The sequence below is a fragment of the Coffea arabica genome, chromosome 3c, assembly GCF_036785885.1.
Source record: "Coffea arabica cultivar ET-39 chromosome 3c, Coffea Arabica ET-39 HiFi, whole genome shotgun sequence".
Lineage (NCBI taxonomy): Eukaryota > Viridiplantae > Streptophyta > Magnoliopsida > Gentianales > Rubiaceae > Coffea > Coffea arabica.
Window position 1 is genome coordinate 3,926,348 of NC_092314.1, and position 21,001 is coordinate 3,947,348.

At 36.1% G+C, this 21,001-nt stretch overlaps 3 protein-coding genes across 10 annotated transcripts; all 3 read left to right on the forward strand.

The window, feature by feature from the left end:
- The first annotated feature begins 471 nt into the window (after positions 1-471).
- On the forward strand, positions 472-5,047 carry LOC140037548 (magnesium transporter MRS2-I-like). The gene is made up of 11 exons (XM_072081922.1): positions 472-1,111; positions 1,420-1,449; positions 1,540-1,687; positions 2,117-2,238; positions 2,718-2,792; positions 3,091-3,312; positions 3,749-3,793; positions 4,000-4,044; positions 4,184-4,213; positions 4,598-4,717; positions 4,800-5,047. Exons 1-11 carry the CDS (start codon positions 851-853, stop codon positions 4,893-4,895), a joined length of 1,194 nt encoding a protein of 397 aa, XP_071938023.1. The 5' UTR covers positions 472-850; the 3' UTR covers positions 4,896-5,047.
- Positions 5,048-6,778: 1,731 nt separating this feature from the next.
- LOC140037547 (magnesium transporter MRS2-I-like) lies at positions 6,779-14,803 on the forward strand. Of its 3 annotated transcripts, none has more exons than XM_072081919.1 (14): positions 6,779-7,354; positions 8,039-8,110; positions 8,670-8,820; positions 9,035-9,156; positions 9,874-9,948; positions 10,349-10,570; positions 10,663-10,707; positions 10,897-10,941; positions 11,040-11,069; positions 11,151-11,270; positions 11,366-12,850; positions 12,982-13,145; positions 13,246-13,289; positions 14,268-14,803. In XM_072081919.1, the coding sequence occupies exons 1-11, from the start codon at positions 7,094-7,096 to the stop codon at positions 11,450-11,452; spliced, it is 1,230 nt and encodes a 409-aa protein (XP_071938020.1). In that variant the 5' UTR covers positions 6,779-7,093; the 3' UTR covers positions 11,453-12,850; positions 12,982-13,145; positions 13,246-13,289; positions 14,268-14,803. The 3 variants fall into 3 exon arrangements, with proteins under 3 accessions (XP_071938020.1, XP_071938021.1, XP_071938022.1); XM_072081920.1 differs by having other exon boundaries at positions 8,081-8,110; XM_072081921.1 differs by lacking the exon at positions 8,039-8,110.
- Positions 14,804-14,971: 168 nt separating this feature from the next.
- LOC140037546 (magnesium transporter MRS2-I-like) lies at positions 14,972-20,559 on the forward strand. 6 transcript variants are annotated; one of them, XM_072081912.1, is made up of 11 exons: positions 14,993-15,928; positions 16,583-16,612; positions 17,160-17,388; positions 17,490-17,611; positions 18,344-18,418; positions 18,945-19,172; positions 19,269-19,313; positions 19,640-19,684; positions 19,773-19,802; positions 19,965-20,084; positions 20,180-20,559. In XM_072081912.1, the coding sequence occupies exons 1-11, from the start codon at positions 15,671-15,673 to the stop codon at positions 20,261-20,263; spliced, it is 1,266 nt and encodes a 421-aa protein (XP_071938013.1). In that variant the 5' UTR covers positions 14,993-15,670; the 3' UTR covers positions 20,264-20,559. The 6 variants fall into 6 exon arrangements, with proteins under 6 accessions (XP_071938015.1, XP_071938013.1, XP_071938017.1 ...); XM_072081918.1 differs by having other exon boundaries at positions 15,110-15,928; positions 16,531-16,612; positions 17,160-17,310; XM_072081915.1 differs by having other exon boundaries at positions 15,135-15,928; positions 17,160-17,310.
- The last annotated feature ends 442 nt before the right edge of the window (positions 20,560-21,001 follow it).

The window sequence follows — 21,001 nt, forward strand, 5'->3', positions numbered from 1 at the left end:
GCTGAAGGTCGATGCTAGCGATGATATTGCAGGCCTACTGGATCCAATGTTTCCTAGTACAGCTTATACGAGGAAGACTTTATTTTAGACAGTTTATATTTGCACCAATTTACAACAGCTTTTATTTGTTTATTGCCTTTTTTTTATGGAGGAATTACTTGAGGATGGTAACTGCCTTCCCTCGAAAACTAGCATTAAATCCAACTTTTTAAGTGTACTATAGTATGGACAGCATCGAATGCAGAAAATCTTGCGTCCGGAAGAGCTCACTTGCTTATGTCATGAAAAAGGAAAAAAAAAAAAAAGAAAGAAAAAGAAAAGAATCAGAAGATCGAATAGCTCAATTGTGTACCAATTACATTATTAATGAACTTTAGAATTTAGAAGACTTCACAAATATATTTGTCTTCTGATAGAAATGCCTTAGAGGAATACAGTCCTACATAATAATAGGTTTTATAGAACAGATGTCCCAGTCTCGACAAAAACCTCCACAAGCTTTTTTCTACACCAAATTAATTAACCCTTGTTTTGAGAAACTTATTATTAGAGTTGCTTCTCATTCAACCTCGGCAGATGTATAGATAACCAATAAAAAGATTTAATATTTGTCGAAGTTACCAGAATTGAAGAAGTAAAACAAGCCCGCAAATATGCATGCATTTTCAAGAAACTCAAAAAAAGTGAGAAGTGAATTACACCTTGTATCCTCCTAACGTTTTCGGGAAAAAAAAAAAATTACACCCTGTATAAACCATATATATCTAAAGCCATAATCATACACACAAAACACAGTAGTAATAGTATTTTTTATTGAAGCACAGGAGTTTGAATTTGGGAAGTGTTTGAGATGGTTGGAGCTGGTGTGAGATTAAGGCGGAGGGTAAGTGGTGTGGGGCGGGATGACGAGGTGGGGAGGAAGAAGGGCGCCGGATCAAGAAGCTGGAAACTAATGAAGTCTACCGGCGAAGAAATGGATTTGGACGTCGACAAGTATGCCATTATGAGGCGCGTAAAGGTTCACGCTCGTGATCTTCGAATTCTCGATCCCCTCTTGTCCTACCCCTCCGCCATTCTCAGCCGTGACAGGGCCATTGTTCTCAATTTGGAAGTAAGTTAATTACTTAAATCCTGGCTACTTGTATTTTTCTTTTTTCTTTTTTTTGGAGAGATTTTGAATTTCAGGTTAATTGAGAATTTGGGTTCTCATTCTTTTTATAATTATATTGGAATTTTCATGTCAAAATTTATACAGCAGATAGATGCTTGCTCTGGAATTCATCGTAATTCAAATAAATGTTGTTTTAATTACTGTTCTCACCTTGTTTGGGATACGCATGTAGTTCACGAACATTTTGATTAGAGCTCTTTCAATGATTAATATTCTGAGTTTTTTTTTTTTTTTGGGTGATAATGCAGCATATCAAGGCAATTATTACAGCCGAGGAGGTATGATTTTCAACAGATAATATGATGGGGTATAAGTAAATTAATTATAAGCCCTTGGACAAAATAGATAAATCCATAATCGTTTTACAGGTTTTGCTCCGAGATCAATTAGATGATAATGTTATACCGGTCGTGGAGGAACTTCGGCGGCGATTGAAATCGATAAGCACTGCTCATGAGGGTCAAGGAGACGAAGATTCACCTTTACAAGAAGGTGAAGAAATGGGTGATGAAGATGGTAAGCATTATATTACTAGTAATGAAGGATTCATTGCTTATTTAAAACTACCTAATTATAGCGTCGCAGAAAAATGAGTAGTACCCGGCGTTGGTGTAATATTTATCACTTATAAACTGGCACTTTTATTTTTTTTTATTTTTTCTTTTTTATTTCTTTTGAGGGTTGATGCAATTTGATTTATGGAATATTCATAATCTGGCCACCATTTGTGAAAATAATTTGATGAAAATATAGCAAATAAATATCTTAGAACTTCGAAATAAACAGCTTGTAGATGCTCAACATGCTGTTAATCAAGCTTAAACTTTGCTTTTGGTTGGCCGGGGTAAACTTTACTTAGAAAAAACTTACTACTAATAATTTTCTTATCTATGGTGGAGACACATTGATGCAGATAATTACGTGATTATTTGCAACTAAATGCAGAATCTCCATTTGAATTCACGGCCTTGGAGGTGGCTTTAGAAGCCATCTGCAGTTACCTTGCTGCTCGGGGAATAGAATTGGAGACTGCTGTTTTTCCTGCTATGGAGAAGCTTACGTCCAAGGTGCGTGCACAGAAATACTGCATGCTTATTATAGTACTACCTTTGTCCACTGCCCCTCTCAACTGAATGTGGTCTACTTAGTCATTCCGGATAGATTTGATGTATTCTTATATATTTCCTGGACAAACCCGCTGGAAAAGCAGCGAGTTGCCCAGAACCCCTTTGTTCTCTTGCTTGGCTTCAGATAAGAAAAGACTAGTCGGTTTAACCTGACTTCCTTCAAAGAAAGGCTCCAAGAAGGAATTAGAAACCTTACTTACAACAGAAGGTTACACCCCAACGAACAGAAAAGATAAAGGTTCATCCCTCCTCACTTCACCTCAATGCTATGGAGGAAAAAAAACCAGTATCTTCGTAAAAGCACCTTCTTCCCAATTAAGCACCAGTCAGATAGAATTAGTTGAAACTCAACTCAACCTGCCCGCCTAAGGCTTAATTAAGTACCTATTTCTGAAATCGTACCCAATTGGTAATTGCAGGTCACTAGTCATAAGTTGGATGAAGTTCGTAAATTAAAAAGCCAGGTCGCAAGGTTGAGTGCTCGCGTGCAGAAGGTACATATTAATTCCTAATTTATATATGGCCGATCATTAAACTTAGCTCCAAGCATTAGTTTTCTGTTTGGTAATATTCAAAGAGTAATATGTCAGAGCATCCCTTTGATTTAAATGAGTATATTCTTCTTTAACCTCTCATACAATTCAGTTGGATTCCTTCTCCCCTATAGGATAGGATAGAATAGTATAGATGTTGCTGATTGAACCCAAAACAAAAAAAAAAGGCGTTAGTTAGTTTTCTGTTGTTATATTTTGTCTAAACAATTTCCACTTCCATTTGTTGTATTTCTAATAGGTGAGGGATGAGCTTAAACAACTGCTGAATGATGATCATGATATGGCTAACCTTTACTTGTCCAAGAAATTACCCGGGGCATCTTCCCCTTCACCGGATAATGATGGCGGTAATAAATCAGATGCTGGCAGTGTTTCTCAAGGTGGGGATATTCATATTGTACCAACAGCAGATGGATCAGATGATGACTTTGGTGTTGAGGAACTTGAGGTAATACTTGAGGTAAGCTACAATTTTTTTTAATTTTTTTTGTTAGATCGGAGGTCTCGAATCTGAACCTTCCCTACAACAATATTATTTTCAAAAAAAAAAAAAAAAAAAAACAAAAGATTTTGGCCCTGATTGGATTGCCATTTTCTGTCAGAAAATTACGTCGTTTTCCGTGATCACATTTCCCTATTATCTTTTTCCCTCACATACATCAAATCGTTACAGTAATTTTTCCATGAAAAATGACGGAAAATGCAATCCAAACAGGGTTATTGACAATAATTACACCACTCAAATTGACATTTCATGATAGAGTTTTGGTGTATATATATATATATTATTTTGCACCATCAACTTTAGCACATGCAACTATATATCTTCGACCCTTCATGTATTATCTTTGAAATTAGTTAAACATCTAATTGCATGTTTTTACTTTTTATTGCAGGCTTACTTCACACATATTGATGGCACGTTGAACAAGCTAACAATGGTATGTGCACCTTCATTTTTGTTCAAAATCGATTATAACTACTTTATTTGCACATAGTGATGAAAATTTCTTTGACATGATAATTTTTTTTTTGGAAATAATAGGAAAGTAAAATTACAAAAGTACACATAGAGAATTTTTGTTCATTTTTCGTGGTTATTTAACATCGTGGAATTCTACCACTAATTGGAAATCAAATTTTGCAGCTACGCGATCACATTGATAACACGGAAGACTACATTAAATTTCAGGTAAATTTAGTGATGTCCAAAATGAAAATTCTATTTCAACACTAGATGCTCATGTCAATGAGATTTTCTAATTTAATCTTAAAGCAGCTTTCCTTTTCTTTTTCTTTTTTTTTTTTTTTTGGTTTCTCTCTCTTTTCAGCTCGACAAGCATAGAAATCGGCTCATGGAGGTGAATTGTGAGCTAATATGAGTATCTTGTCACAATATTGAGACAATTAGTTGCTTCAATTTGCTTATCTATTTATTTTGCCTTTGGAGTACTATGTTCCATCATTCAAATCATATATAGGTAATAATGATCATGGAAAAAAATTATTTTTGACATTTTCCTCTCATGTTAAATTAGTGATGAACAAAACAAGTAAATTGTAGCAAAAATTAGTAAAAATTGACATAAGATATCCATAGTTTACCAATTTTTGCTATGCTTCTCATTGAAAGATCGATTTCTAAAGTTTTCAAGTTTCAAACAATTTTCCCTAGGAATATTTCCATGGAATTCTTATGTCTTGTCAACTGTTAATTTCAACGTGTACTGAATCTATTTTGGTAGGTTGAGCTCTTTCTTAGCGTACTATTCATATGCTTATCAATCTACTCTACGGTGGCTCAATTATTTGGCATGAGTATCCCCTACAGTTGGAATTTTGGCCATGGGCACCTGTTTAAATGGGTAAGTATAAAATGAAGATTAATTAACTTTTGGCAATTTTTATTTCAGATAAGTGGAATTAATCAATCTTTACTGCTTCCAGGCTGTCATCATCCCGGGGCTTTTCAGTTCCTTCCTTTTCATATGTGTTATTTCTCATGCTCGTCGCAGAGGGATTATTGGATCATATAATTCATAATCTCACTTGGACAATTATACCTATGTGCCAGATTGAGAATGTTTTTCGATAATGGAACCATCTTAAGTCTTCCATTTGTATACAATATTGATCAGATTGTTATGTGAAATGGTGACTATCAATAAGCTACTTAATTCGTGTGATTATTTAAAGTAAGCTATTTCGCTGAACGATTTTTTGGTTGAATACCACTCGTTAACGCATCTAAATTATACCCGATAATCATGTGAATACATGCACGCAACTATAAATTTGCGCCTCCTGCATTTAGAAACTTTATGAAATTGACTACACTTTTCCATAACAACTGAAACCTGAATTAATGTCCATTGAGCGCCCTTTCGCCGAAAGGCTTTAAAGCTACACGTAGTGCATTGAGAATTTGGTTGAATGGTAAAGTACGAGAGATGGTAAGTAGAAGATCATAAATTCAAAATCTCTTGTTTATAAAAAAAAAAAAAAAAAAAAGGATCACTAGTGCATGTGGAGAGGGTTGTATTGGATGATAAAACGGGAGGGACAAAAAAAAAAATCGCCAGTGCAAATGCAAATTTTACAATGATGTTACAAGAAAAATTAATCGGAGAATCAAAACCTAGGATTTCGAGGAACTATTTGGCCACTAAGATTATCATCAGGAGGAGTTTTTTACACTGACCGGTTGCAAATGGCATTGCAATAAGAGTAAAAGACGGTAGTGTTGAGTCGAACGTTGTCGCTTGCCTATAGCTAATAGCTCATGCTTAAATTAATTAGATTAATCTCTTGCATTATTAGCATTTGACTCTAGGATGTAACAAGCCCAGTTATGAATGTACCAGAAAAACTTGAACGAGTACATCACTATCATTCGTTACCTATATGATAACTTTTTTATGCCATTATCTTCAACTTGTAATTAATGCAACTTCAGTGTGATAACTTCTATTATCCACTAATACTAGTGGTCAAATTTTGATTATTATAATTTGTCTTTTTGGTGCGTTAACAACTTCTTTTTAATCACGTAAAAAGAAAAGGACGTTTTATATAGATCTCTCCAGGATCATAATTGGATTGAAAAATTGAATTATCTGAGTATTTTCGTATGATTTAAAATTTTTTTCTAAATAAAATGTCTCATCAACAAATTTTTAAATGCCAATATCAACACTCAAATCAATGGGCGTGTTAGGATAGTATGTATTTAGGGTAAATTACATACAATCCCCTTGTAGTTCTGCATAATTTCAGATGATCCCCTTATGATTTCAAAATAACTACATAACCCCCTTTTGGTTTTATGTAAAGTAGAAAATGGGCGGAATACATAATCAATTATGGCGACCAGATCACATTCACTCTAAGAATACGTGTGATGAAATCATAGTATCCACCTGACCCCAATAGTTTGCATTAATATTCACTTTACTCCCCTATAATTTTTATATTTATCTACTTAATTCCTCTATGATTTTTTGTACAAGGTCGTTCAGTTATCATTTGATTTAGTATTTCAACAAGGACGCTACTGGTGTTTCAACTAACGACATTACACAGGTTATTTTTCATTAAATTTTCATTTTATATGAAATCGTAAGGGGTGAAGTAGATATTTTGAAATATTAGGAGGATCATATAGCAATAGATGAAACCACAAGGGAACTATTAATAATTTACTCTAGTACTTATTTGTAAAAAAAAAATTATTTACTTGCATTACAAACACATTTTCTAACACATCTTTTTATCTTTGTAATTATATTTTTATCTCACGTATGTTACATCGCCAAAAATGTTATAATAATTATTTTAAATAATATTTTGAATAATTTATTTACTATCTAAATGTTTTGCCACCGCTTCGAGCCTTAAGTTCAACCTACAAATACACGAATGATGAAACCACCCCAGAAGTTTGTAGAATTAGCGATAAAAACTCTACCAAAGGAACCTTCCTAACTCAATTAAATATTTTACCTACACACGGATGTCAAAAACCGAAATACAGATGAACATTAGCTTTTCCCAGTTCTTTCCTCTGCTTCTGCACCTTCCCCAGCTTCATCATCCCCTGCTATATATATTCATACAAATTATGTTCCCACAATCGTTTTTCAGCCATGTAGTAATTATACTCTCATATTCTCAACACACACGCACACACAAGAGGTATAGTTTTGTAGAGGGGTTAATGGTTAGAAGTTGTGCTGATAATTATGGGTGGCAAAGATGGGAAAGTAGTGCCGGAGGGCCAACCAAGCAGCGGCGGTGATGGTGGGTTGATAAAGAAGGCAGCTGGGAGCTGGAGCTGGATGCTAATAAATGCTTCCGGTCAAGAAATGGTGTTGGATGTTGATAAGTACTCGATCATGCATCGCGTGCAAATTCACGCGCGTGATCTCCGTATTCTTGACCCTCTTCTATCCTATCCTTCCACCATTCTTGGTCGTGAAAAGGCCATTGTTCTCAATTTGGAGGTAAAACTCTTTACTCATATATATGGGCATTTTTTTAAGGGTAAATTATATTTTACCCCCTGTGGTTTACCCATTTTTTACATAACCCCCTATGGTTTCAAAAGCTATACATAACCCCCTCATGGTTTGGATTAAAGTGTCAAAGTAACGGAAATAGTCACTCGTAACGGAACTTCTAAAAATGTCGAAATTACCCTTATAAATACATGACACATCAACCCCGTATGATTTTTATATTTTACCATATAACCCCCTTATGGTTTAATATTTTACCATATAACCCCCTTATGATTTTCAAAAAATACACATAACCCCTCTTGGTTAATACATAAATTTCAACTTTACATAAGGGTAATTTTGACATTTTAGGTGACGCCGTTATAAATGATCATTCCCGTCACTTTGACACTTTAATCCAAACCATAAGGGGGTTATGTATAGCTTTTGAAACCATAGGGGGGTTATGTAAAAAAATGCTAAACCACAGGGGGGTAAAGTGGAATTTGCCCTTTTTTTAAAACTCCTTACTTTTTACTCGTATATATGTTCCAAATGGCCTTGACAATCATTGTCCAAGTGGAACTGCTGTTTTCTATAAGAGCCTTGGTTTATGTTAAGAAAGATTATCTTAGACTTGAATTTTTGTTAGGCAACTGGTTTTTACTCAATATAAACTCCTAATAGTTTCTGCTTTGTGTGCATGCCTTGTTAATTTGCAACGGGCAGCACATCAAGGCTATTATTACAGCTGAAGAGGTAAGCTGTTTCTGTTTCTATTTCTTTTTATGATTCTAATTTTCCTATCCATTATTTTACTTTCCTTTGTATTTTGCTGTGGTGAACATTTACAGGTGGCTTCTGTATGTATACTTCACATTTAAGTGACTTTCAATGAGCTATAGAGAAGAACTTCAGCTAAGAAAATTTTTACTTTAAAAATCAAATGTACAATCAAAATTAGTGAATAAGAAATGATTGCATTCGTGTTTAACCTTGTTAACAGAATGTATGATGCTTCTTCAAAGTTCTAATATGTTGACTGCAGTACCTGTGCACCTAATTTTGTTATGTCTTGCAATGACATTAATGTTCCATTAAACATGCTATTACCTGCTTATATCATTAAAACAAAGTAGTGTTCTTATGTTGAAATTAACATCTAGGATTAAGTAGTTTAGGATGATCATATGGGAAAATTGTGGTGCGTGAATGTTTATAAGTTCAAATCTTGTTTGATGCTTTCAGTGAGAAAGTACTGAACTGTACTATCGGGGACCTTTTGCCTGACTGGTTTTTGGATGTAATTCCTGTACAGATTTTGCTTCGCGATCCATTGGATGACAAAGTTGCCCCCATTGTGGAGGAACTTCGAAGGCGATTGAAACCGGTAAATGCTGATGATATAGATAATATAAGTGGCAGAGAGTCAGTTCCCCAGCATGATCTTGATACAGGGGAAGAAGACGGTATGCCTTACAGCTCCAGTCACCTATTCTATAAAGCCTGATTTCAAAAAAGGGTTGAGGACAATAGATACATTTCTCATCCTACTTCTCTGATGATAATTCTTTTCTCTTTAATGTCCTTTTTTTTCTCATTTTTGACAATCAATATTTCCTTTTCATTGTATGTGCTGGCCTACATTTTCCGAGCCTTGATTATCAACATTATGGGATGCAGAGTCTGCATTTGAATTTAGGGCCCTGGAGGTTGCTTTAGAAGCCATTTGCAGTTACCTTGCTGCCCGCACAATAGAATTGGAGATGGCTGTCTACCCTGCTCTAGATATGCTGACAGAAAAGGTGCAAATTAGCATGCTTTTCCTTGTGTTTTCATTTTAGATTTGAGCGCTCTAATGTATGTGTGTGCGCACACACTTGTTTGACTCCGCGTCTAGTCTTCTGTTGTTTATGAAGGCAGCTACGAGTGAAAAAATTAAAGATAAGCTTTGACCTTGTAACCACAATTGAGTTTGCTCGAGGCTGATTATCAAAATCTTTTTTGATGTTTCATCAGCCTACCTTTTTTTGGTGATATATCTCAAGGACGACCCTCATACCCTCTCCCATAAATGCTTCCCCTGTTTGGGTAAACTGTCCTGTTTCTGATTTAATATAATGTGTTCTGTAATATGGAGAGACTTCTAGTATACATCATCAAGTAGTTCAATGTGCCCTATTCTTTTCTCACAGAAACCTAAAGGATAACATGAGTTATTCACTGATGTTCCATTTTTGGCTGTGTACAAATATTGGTGGTTTCATTCACCCTGTTCATTCCTGAATTATTGTTTCTCTTTTTATCAGACCCTTCACCAAATAATGTTCTAAAGATGTATCACAAATGTGCACCTAGCTTATGCATTGATACATAACTTTCTTCTCAATTCCTGCACTACTCCTTTTGCCATTTGTCTTCTTTTTTTCTTTTCTTTCTTTTAATTGTCCGAAAAGCTAGTTATATCTTCTCTTTCTTGCTGATACTCGTGCTATTGCTCTTGTTTATACCTGTTATTGCAGATTAGTAGCCGTAACTTAGACCGACTACGCAAGTTAAAAAGTCAGATGACTCGTTTGACTGCTCGAGTGCACAAGGTAGTTCTCTTCGGCTATTTCCTTCTTGTGCATAGATATTCTAATAGCTACCTTGGCGGCTCTTATAATATGTTTTCATGTAAAAAATGATGTATGTTACCTTAGAGGGTGATACAATTATAGTTATTCAGGCAATTCAAGCATGCATCTTGCTAGATTGCTTTGCAAGAGAAGATACAACTTTTTCTGTTGGAGATGGAATTATTGTCAAGTTACCTGTCCTCTAGTCCTTGATTACTTTTCCAAAACGGTTATACAGGAACTTTTTGTTGGACGATTGTTTTAGGTGCACTTTCTAGATCTTTCATCTACAGGGCTGGGCGTCTGTGAATTGATACTTATCATTCCTGAGTGATAATGGACCGCTTGTCGGTGGTTTGGTTTAAATGCTTGATTGCAGGTAAGGGATGAGCTAGAAAAACTTTTGGATGATGATGATGATATGGATGAACTTTACTTGTCACGAAAGTTGGTTGGTGCAACCTCATCTTTAAGTGGATCAGCTGCTTTTCTTCACTACTCTCCAAGTATAGGCTCAAAACCATCGAGAGCTAGCAGGGCTAGTGTTGCTACAGCTCTTGGTGATGAGAATGATGTTGGGGAGGTCGAGATGTTAGTTGAGGTAAATAGAGGTTTTACTAACTCGTTGGTTTGGTTCTGTTTTGCACCAAAACATCAAGAAGTTGGCCAATTCTCTTTCTTTTTATCCTGCAGTCTTACTTCATGCAGATTGATGGCACGTTAAACAAGTTAACTACGGTACATGAAATTCAATTGTTTTTAATCTATTATCTTTTTTGCATTGTATTAATGGTTGTAGTGTCAAAGTCGAGGTTCACACATTACTAATGCAAACCCCCAAAGGGTACTACTGTTATGGGATGTCTTTTTAACGTTCAACTTTAATTGGAAGCTTTTCATCCCAATGCTTAACAAGTATTTCTGCAGATACGTGAATATATTGATAGTACAGAAGACTACATCAACATTCAGGTAATTGAAGTCGTAGGAAATTAAGTCAGTTTCTATATTTGTACATTTTCATCAAACTGGATTGTGATCAGAAAACAACTCATCTTTGCATTTTGCAGCTCGACAACAAGCGAAATCAGCTGATTCAGGTGCAGACTACATGCATAAATGAGATTCTTTTAACACGCTTTGCTCTGCACTAGATGAGTTCATTTTCTATGTGTCTGCAGCTAGAACTCATTCTCAGTTCAGGAACTTTAAGCTTGTCAATATATTCCTTGGTAGCTGGAATTTTTGGCGTAAACATCCCATATACTTGGAATACTGGTTATGGATATCTGTTTAAATGGGTAAGTTACAGAACTCTAGCATGATCGTTTGGGAATTGTGATTCTTATACAGTTGCATTATGGTTGGGACTGATTGATTTTCTAATGCTGGCCAGGTGGTAATCATCACGGGGATTTTCTGTTCCGTAGTTTTTATATTGATCATGTCTTATGCTCGATATAAAGGACTTGTAGGATCATAAACTGCATAATTCATGGCAAGAGGAACGTCCAGTTCTGATACACCATGCCAAAACATCTGGATTTTCTTGGCAAGCGAAATTGAAAGTGATAGATAATAGGCACTATTGTCAATAACTTGATGCAGAAAATTCAAGTGGTGTGTAAAGAATCTATTGTTGCTTGTATTGTTAAGCTTGGAAAGTTGCCACTGCTGTTGGTATCGTACTGATGACATCATTCAAGCAAACAGCTTAAAATCTCCTCTCTTCTTTTATATTCTTTTCTTTTCTTTTCCTTCATAATTTAACATTTCTCTTCTTTCCTTTTCTATCCTAAAGCAATTTTGCAACTCTTATATGATGGTATTTTCATGCATCCAAGACATTTTTTTCCCTTCTGTTCATAGTCAAAGATTGAATTTTTGTAACCAAAAGTGGGATCAATACAGATCTCAAAATGATTAAGAGAGATAGATCCAAAAGCAGATTATTTCATTTGCTTATATTTAGTAAAATTTGAGAAGGTACAATTCTTGTAATCATCCACATGAAGACTCCAAAATATATATCTACCTAGTATATAAGAAAAGAGCCAGATTTAATGCTTTGCTTTCCTCTTGCCACGTGGTTTGTTATGTATCTGACAAGTGGCAAGTTGTTTAGTCTTCTATTTGTTTTCCTTCTTTTGCTATTGCCCCGTTTTCCCCTCAAATTGCATTCCCCTCAAATTGCATTGAAGACCCCTCAAATTGCATTGAAGCCTATTCTGTGCAAAATTCAGCCTACCTATTCTGAGCAAGTCAGTCCCAACCAGCTATGCTACCGCCGTTGAACCCATTTGTTGCCTTTGTTTTCCTTCTTTTGCTATTGCCCCGTTTTCCCCTCAAATTGCATTCCCCTCAAATTGCATTGAAGACCCCTCAAATTGCATTGAAGCCTATTCTGTGCAAAATTCAGCCTACCTATTCTGAGCAAGTCAGTCCCAACCAGCTATGCTACCAAACCCAGCATCTCTTTCCCAAATTGCCGTTGAACCCATTTCCTGCCTTTCCTCTACCGCACGGCTATTCTTAGCACAAATTCGGCGCATCTGTCCTGAGCAATCCCCAATTCCAGCCGTAAAAAGTTTTGATTTTCCATGATTTGAGCGATGGGTTTTGTGGCTTCCTTCTTTAAGCCAGCAGGTCAGCTGCTACTCCTGCAGCCGCTTCATTTGCTGACCGTTCACATGGTCTTTGTACTTCAGAGCAGCAGAATTGGGTGCAGGTCAACTGCTTTGCTTACACTAACTGTTTTTCCCTCTTTCTCTGATATCCGATTAACCCATTTCTGTATCAATTCCGTCTCATGTTGCCGAATTCTTGGAGCCCCACGTGATAGTTGTACTTCAGAGGAGTGAAATGGGGAACTTTTTGTTAGGTATGCCATTCTATTTTGATCAGCTTTGGTGTTCAATTTTCCGCCTAAATTATGCTTTCTATTCAACCTTCATCATCCGTATGATTACGATTACAATTATCTGCTTGGATGTGATTTTTCCCTTATTCCAGTTATGCTGCGAAGTAGCGTTCCTATCCACTTAGCCTGTACCTTTTCCAGCGGCTGACGAAATGGGATGCACGTATTTATCAGTGCATCGTGCTGCCTTCTCTGCCTTGTGAGCTGCAATCAAAATCCTCCGACCCTTTACACCTTGTTCTTTGGAGCCTCTCTGGTGAGAAAAAAACTCCCCCTTTTTCCCCCCAAATTTTCCTCTTATGAATAGTTCTCAGATTAATAAATTCTAATATACAGATATATGTTTCAATTCATAGGTTCCTTTTGCTGCGGTTCCTTCGACCAACCTTTTAACTTGAAGGTCAGTTTGCTGTCCTCCTTCAATCTATCCACAGCTTTTCTTTTTTTGAGTGCCTATATTTTCATAAGTGAAATTTCACCTTTCCCTTTTCTTTTTTGTAGTTTTTCTTCAGTTTCTGCTTCATTTATTTTAAGTTTATTGGTGCTATTTGTTTTGTGTTATCCTTTATGAAACAAACGATTGCTTATTTGAGCAGGTGATTTTGTTAATTTGAATATTTGATTAAAAAACTTTCTTATAGACATAGCCTTACAAAATTATTGCTGAGTACCAGTTTAAACGATGAATATTGGGTTGTAAAGGATGCATTATAGGGTGTGTGGAATAGTTGATTGTATGCTATCTTTATCATATTCTGGCCTTAAACTGTGAATGGCATATAGTTTAGAGAATGATAAGTTAGAGTAATTTATTTAATTTTAAGATTGAAGGCATAGGGAGCTGGAATTTATAAGAAAGGCTTTAAAAGACAAAACGAGTTTAAAATAAAATCACATAATATTTTAATGTTACAGACCTATTTTGGTTGACAGTGAATAGAAGGCATATACTTTTACAAAAGTTTAAAATGGTTAACTTGGAAAATATGCAGAAATTAGTGGCATTAAAATTTTAGCAAATGAAGCTGTCATAGACATATTGAATGCCTGTTACTAAAATTTTAGCTAAGATTTCAGCTTGACTCTAATGTATGATCTTCAGGTAGCTAAAGTAAGCAAAAGCTCTCGAAAATGTCAAGTCATATTAGACAACAGGCATTCAATATGTCTATGACAGCTTGATTATCTCAAGCTTAGATTTTTTTTTGGGTTGGTATCTCATGCCTAGAATAGACTAAATAACAATTTTTTGCTCAGAATTAAAAGATGTTCACCCATTTGCTGATGTTATTCTAAGTAACTGAGCTGTTCTATTGGTTTGCATATAATGGGTGTTCTATCGAATCAGCTCACATTCCAATGGCCATCACAACTGCAGAAACCAATGAAATAATTCCAGACCTACAAGCTACTGTCCTGCAGCCTACCAAGAAGACTGAATTTTTCAGTCCATCAACCAAAAAGATCCTTGATGCCATTGCTGAATCATCTACTGCTGCAAATGAACTGCCGCCTGCAGTGACAACAGCAAAGAGGGCCTTGGTTTTTGGAACTGTGCGTCCTGGAATTGGTTTGGATTCTGCTGAAGCTAATACACCTACCTTGCTGTCCACCAATGCACCTGGAAGTCCCTTGAAGAAGCAGCGTGACGATGAACTCTGAACTTCCTTGAAGCCTTTTGAATTCTTCATTTTGCTAATGTTAAAACACTTTACAGCTGCATTAATATTGACATCCATTAAGAAATTGTTCTTTTGTGCACCTTAATGGATCTCAATATGTGATCTTTTGTAATTGCAGCCTATGATTGCACTTTATATTTGAAGATGTTAGGCTATTTATGAAACTACTTGTCAACCTTTTGTCATCTTCTTTTATCTGTTGCAATACTAATGATTGGTGATGTTTTGTTTAGTCTCATATTCTTAGCTACATACTTGATTGGTTATTATTTGCTAACAGATTATAGGGGGCCTAGGCTGTGCTTAGCACAGCCGATAACCCCCTAGTATACATAGAAATGGAGTAGGTGTACCAAAGTCTCAGTTGAGGAACATGATTGGTGTTGGTTCTATCTAAAATCACTTTCCGCAAGAGGAAAAGACAAAAATTGAAGGGAGGTTGCATGCAGGTTCAGCTTGAAGGTGAACTAGCCTCAAATTACTTAATCATGTCCATAAACAATTAATCTGTACTTTTCAGCAGTCGCTCTCAAACAGGAGTTCATGGTCAAAGAAGTGTACTTGTCTCTTTCATTATTGGGAACGGTTTTTGGAACTTTATTCTTTCGCTTCACATCCACAAATTCGGTGCTCCAATTGATGGTAAGCCTAAGCACATTCGGAAGCGGAGTTGGAACAGTTCCAGACATTCGTCCAAGTCAAGTTCGAACAAAATTTCTAAAGATTGAAGGGCATTATTCTATCATCAAATTAACTTTTTAACTTGAAAATTTTGTTCAAGTGAGGTTCGGACAAAATTCCAATTCGTAATACCAAAAATAGAAATGCTGCACCACAATCTCACGCACGAAAAACACAGCAGAAAACCTTCTCCGTCATTTCGCCCTCTGCTGCTCCCACCTTTCCTCACCGTGTAATATTCGATGAGCTTTTTCTCTATAACCCACCAAAAACCCCTAATTCCCGATTCGCAAGTTAGGGTTTTCTTTCTTTTCCCCTTTTGTCCCTCTTTCTCTCTCTTTTTGTCTCGCTTTCTCTCTCACCCACTAATACACAATAGGCTTTTGGGGGATGGTTGGGTAGTGGTGACTGCGGAAAAATGGGTCGGGAAGGCGGGTACGTGGTGCCAGTGGATCCGGGTACGGGTACCGGTGGTGGGTTGAAGAAAAAGGGTGCCGGGTCACGCAGCTGGATTTTGATGGATTCTTCCGGCCAAGAAACCGTCTTGGACGTCGACAAATATGCGATCATGCATCGCGTGCAAATCCACGCGCGTGATCTTCGCATTCTCGACCCTCTTTTGTCGTATCCCTCCGCGATTCTTGGTCGCGATAGAGCCATTGTTCTCAATCTGGAGGTAATTTTCGGATAAATTTCTTTTTTCCTATTGACGTTCTCCTGAAGGCTTTCTTTTTTTTTTTTTGGCTGTTTGGGAATCTTGATGTAAATACTTTTGCTTTTTCAGTTTTGAGGTTGATAAACTGGGTTTTGTTTATTAATTGAAAATTTTTGTCATAATATTTTATTGCAAATTGAAAATTCTTAGTTTAAAATTTTGGTTGAAAATTATTGTTCATGATTTCATGTTGAAAGTAAAAGGAATCAAAATATTATTGATTCTCTCATTGATGCTTTGACATAATGTTTCTGGAGGTTATGGTTTAGGCTATTTTTGGATGTGAAACTCAAAGAAAAGTTTTAATTATGCTAGAAATTGAAAGTCAATCTTTTCATTGCTGTTGGATCCTTTTGACAAAGAAAGGTAAAGTTAATATGGTTTTAGTTTAGTTTGTTCGTGTGCGGTCGTTCAGAGGTGGATGGTCTTTTTCTGTGATTTTACATCGACGTTCAAGGTCTTTCTTGCTTGTTGCTTGAACTTTAAGTTGGTCAATTTTCAAAATGAAACTTAATGCCTTTCTGTGTGCTGTATTTCTGAACTTCACAATTCCACACTGTTAGGGAAACGAGTTTAAGCTGAAAACTAATGACAATTTTTGGTGGATATTGGCAGCATATCAAGGCTATCATTACGGCTGAAGAGGTACATTTCTTCTGTTTCTGTTATTTTTTATTTATATATTTGTTATCCTACTTTTCCCTACCTTGGTTATAATAAATCTTATGATCCTTCATTTGTTCCTCTGGTTTGATTAAATATACTTAAATCAACAAAGAAAACCTGTATAGCATTCTAGCTGTACTCGTGATGTTGTGGATGAGAATTTTTTATTGAACCTATAGGGTTGTCCTTCGCCAAGTCAGGGCTTTTATTGTACTGTTAAGCCTTTTTGCTGTTTTCAGAATCCAGAGATCCATTATACAGCTCATGTTGTTTTTATCTTGAGCTTTATATCAGGATTCTATTAAATAGATGTCTAGTCATCTGATCTGGATAACAACATTCACTTACTGGCTATACTGTTCTTTGTTGTTTTATTGCACAAGGTTGTAATTCCCAATAGATGTTGGATCTGAGTCTGATATCAAATTTTAAGGTCAGGGTAGCTTAGAATGATGAAACTGCCAACGTGCTTGAAAAGAATACAGGCCTTCTATTGATAGGATTTTGAACCTTTCTGTTTATACAGGTTCTACTTCGAGATCCATTAGATGACAATGTAACTCCTGTTGTTGAGGAACTACGAAGGCGTTTGAAATCTGTCAATTCTAATCATGAAAATCATGAAGATGGGAAGGAGTTGCTTGCCCATAATGATGTCGAAAATGGTGAAGAAGATGGTATAACTTGTGTCTCCACTCTCCTAGTGTTCTTTAGTTTATTGGAGGAAGTAATAACGACAAGTGATTCTTATTCTAGTAATAGTCATTCTTTTGTAATGTTGTTTTGATTTGTACTTTTCTTTATGTTTGTAAATCTTTCATATTAATGTGTCCTTTGCCAACTTTATGAAATGCAGAATCTCCATTTGAATTTAGGGCCCTGGAGGTAGCGTTGGAAGCTATATGTAGTTACCTTGCTGCCCGCACAATAGAATTGGAGACTGCTGTCTACCCAGCTTTAGATATGCTAACATCCAAGGTGCAAATTTTATGACATGTATTTTGTTGTTAGATACATGACAATAATATTTAAGTATTGACTTTCTCTCTCTGTGCTTCCTTTTTGTCCTCCTTTTATTACTTATGAAGGCAACCTAAAGCAGGGAAAAAAGAGAAAAGAAAAGAAACACTGGTCTAGAATGAGCTTTTGCATCAAGTATTTATTTTTTCCTTTTTCCCCATCCCATGCTCAACTGTTACTTTCCCTTTATTTTGGGCCAAATGAAAGAGTTTTTGCATTTCCTGCGGACTCAGCAGTAGGACCAGTCAGCAGGACTGTCCCTTTGCACTGTGCAATTTTTGTATAATTCCTGTTTGAGTACATCATGCTGCAAGTTGATGGAAGTCATTATCTGCGCACAGTGAGAAGTCTACCGCATTAAGTAGCTCATATTTGCCCATCGTTTTCTCATCCAAAGTTTAAGTTGTTTTACTCAAAAGGGATTTGCTTTTTGTTTCATATTGTATTATGCATTTTTCTTTTTGATAGTCATGGAGTTTTTAATGTGCAAGCATTGGCCCAATTACGTGCCATGAGCAGTTTATTAAATTTTAGGTGATGATATTGGTAATTTCCCTGTTCCTATCCCTTAGTCCTTTTTGCTCTCCTGTTTGTCCTCTTTGTTTAACTTAATTTAGTTGAAGAGGGTGAGGCTTTAAGTTCCATTTTATTCTGCTTTACAATGTTACCCTTGTAAACACTACAATGCAGATTAGTAGCCGTAACTTAGACCGAGTTCGTAAATTGAAGAGTCAAATGACTAGGTTGACTGCTCGAGTGCAAAAGGTACTCTGCTTATCTCATTTTTCTTTCATATGTGGAAATGAACTTGCCATTTTGTGGTGAATGTCCAGTGAATAATTTTAAGAGTTTGAGTTGATTTTAGGATGCAAACACTGCTCTATTTCAGTTGCTTTGCGGAAGGGACATACATCCATGTCTCTGCAAAATGGAAGTGCTAATAATCACCTTACAGCACTTGCCTGAAACAAAAAAAATTGCTAAAGTTGTCTGTACATTCATATGGGACACAACATATGGCAAAAGATTTAGGCCATGACTTTCTTGTCCAAAATATTTATAGTTGATTTGACTCATCAAAACAATTATAGCAGTTGTGTTGAAGTGTTGCATCATGATCTTATGTATGGCAGTGTACTAAGTGCTTGAGTATGAACTTCATTGGGAGCCTGCGAGGAGGATAGACTCTTTCTTCAGGACATTTTAGGGAGCTTAAGGAGTGAGAGGGAGAAGAGAGCAAAAGAGAGATTTCAAAGTAATTTTGGCTGATTTAGTTTTTACGCTGTTGCAGGTGAGAGATGAGCTTGAACAGCTTTTGGATGACGATGATGATATGGCTGATCTTTACTTGTCAAGAAAGTTGGCTGGTGCATCTTCGCCTGTTAGTGGATCAGGTGCTGCTGGTTGGTTTCTTGCGACTCCTACCATAGGCTCAAAGATTTCCAGAGCTAGTAGGGCAAGTGTAGCTACGGTCCGTGGGGATGAAGATGATGTCGAGGAGCTTGAGATGTTACTCGAGGTAATAAGCTGACCTTACTTTCTCATGTCATTCGATAGAACCTAGAAGTTCATTCGATAGAACCTAGAAGTTAAGTCATGACCATGTACTTTGCAGGCTTATTTTATGCAAATTGATAGCACACTGAACAAGTTGGCTACGGTACGTGAAATATTATTATTTTGAGCTTTTTTTTTTGGGTGGTGGGGGAAGGACGGTTTGGGGGTTGTATCCAGTGCAAGTGCCAATATATATTCATGGATATTCATACACGCAAGATGACCCATCTTGTATGATTTCATTTGCCTAGATTCATACACGCAAGATGATGCACACTGTTCGAGTTTCATTTGCTTAAATTCTGTTGTGTCTTGGTTCATCAAATTAGAAAAGATGCAGCTCTTATTGGAATTATACTGGCAATAGAACAGATTCACAAGTCAATATTTGTTTTCTGATTGTGATGTGATTATCACACTGTTTTGCAGTTACGTGAGTATATTGATAACACAGAAGACTACATAAACATTCAGGTAATTGAAGTGCAAGATATTTTCAATACTCGAGAACTTTAATTTGATTGTGAGAGATCTAAGAATAGCTTGTTTTTTTCTACTTCAGCTGGACAATCATCGAAATCAGCTGATTCAGGTATCTTGTGCGTGTCTGAGTTTGTGGTGTGTTATTTGTGCGTTCATTTAGTTCCTCTATTTCATCAAACTAGGAAGACCGTTCATGACTCTTAGCTGTGTGTGTGTGACATATAGCTCTTTGTCGTTGATTTCTCATCTTCACTCTGCTCTGACATTGCAGCTAGAGCTCTTTCTCAGTTCGGGTACCGTATGTATGTCTATCTATTCGTTAATAGCTGGAATCTTTGGCATGAACATACCCTATACTTGGAATGATGACCATGGTTACATGTTTAAATGGGTAAGCATAGAAAACTACAATGGTAATTTGACTGTTATGTGAACTACTTTTTATTTTAGCTGACTAACTAATATTTACTCCTGATAACTGGCCAGGTTGTCGTCTTCTCGGGGTTTCTTGCTGCTCTAACGTTTGTGCTCATTATTTCGTATGCTCGTTATAAGGGACTTGTTGGATAATGGCATACTTCAAGTCGTCTTTGTCAGATTGAAGAGCATCCAGCAGTAACCTGGTCTAATTCAACTGGATGGACTCACTCTGCAAATTCTAACCATCTGATCAACCTGTTTTTTAGTGCATATAGAAAATTGTTAACTGTAATTGCGGTGTTGCATCTAAACAGTTGTAATTTTACCCACACGGTAACCTACCCATATATGCGGCTATGGATTAAGCTTTACTCGTTCCGTTTGTAAGGTTTACTCGTTGGATTTTTACCATTGGCTAATATACTAGGAAAGTATTATTATGACAAGAGATGTTTGCATTACCAGTCCAAAATTTGGAAAATGCAAGCATCTTTTTAAGGTGCGGTACCCATAATTCTAATCCACTTACATGTTGTAACATTATTTAGTGGTTTAAACTCTTGAACTAATTGAAGGTTTGAATCTAAGGGTTGATAACTCTTATTTTATGTTTAATGAAAAATTTAATCTCAAAAGAGACAGTCGAATTCCCTCCAATTTTATTTTTCTTAGGGGAGGTGGTGATCCCCTCGTAAGTAACCAATATTGTTGCAATTGACATGCGATTTAAAAATTAATTAATTACTTTTTTATAAATCTAAAAGTTGGAGATTACAGCATTGTAAATAGAAACCAATATTGTAGCAATTCACGTGCGATTTAAAAATTAATTAATTACTTTCTTATATTTTGAAGTTGTGCTAATTTCACTTGAATTTGCTTTGAAAT

Excerpts from the sequence above, each read along its gene's own strand:
- LOC140037547 (XM_072081919.1), top strand. The coding sequence starts at position 7,094 with ATGGGTGGCAAAGATGGGAAAGTAGTGCCGGAGGGCCAACCAAGCAGC. Across the intron at positions 10,942-11,039 it reads AAGACTACATCAACATTCAG|CTCGACAACAAGCGAAATCA; the intron begins GTAATTGAAGTC and ends TGCATTTTGCAG. Across the intron at positions 11,271-11,365 it reads ATGGATATCTGTTTAAATGG|GTGGTAATCATCACGGGGAT; the intron begins GTAAGTTACAGA and ends AATGCTGGCCAG.
- LOC140037548 (XM_072081922.1), top strand. The coding sequence starts at position 851 with ATGGTTGGAGCTGGTGTGAGATTAAGGCGGAGGGTAAGTGGTGTGGGG. Across the intron at positions 1,688-2,116 it reads AGAAATGGGTGATGAAGATG|AATCTCCATTTGAATTCACG; the intron begins GTAAGCATTATA and ends AACTAAATGCAG. Across the intron at positions 4,718-4,799 it reads ATGGGCACCTGTTTAAATGG|GCTGTCATCATCCCGGGGCT; the intron begins GTAAGTATAAAA and ends TACTGCTTCCAG.
- LOC140037546 (XM_072081912.1), top strand. The coding sequence starts at position 15,671 with ATGGGTCGGGAAGGCGGGTACGTGGTGCCAGTGGATCCGGGTACGGGT. Across the intron at positions 16,613-17,159 it reads CTATCATTACGGCTGAAGAG|GTTCTACTTCGAGATCCATT; the intron begins GTACATTTCTTC and ends CTGTTTATACAG. Across the intron at positions 19,314-19,639 it reads CACTGAACAAGTTGGCTACG|TTACGTGAGTATATTGATAA; the intron begins GTACGTGAAATA and ends ACTGTTTTGCAG.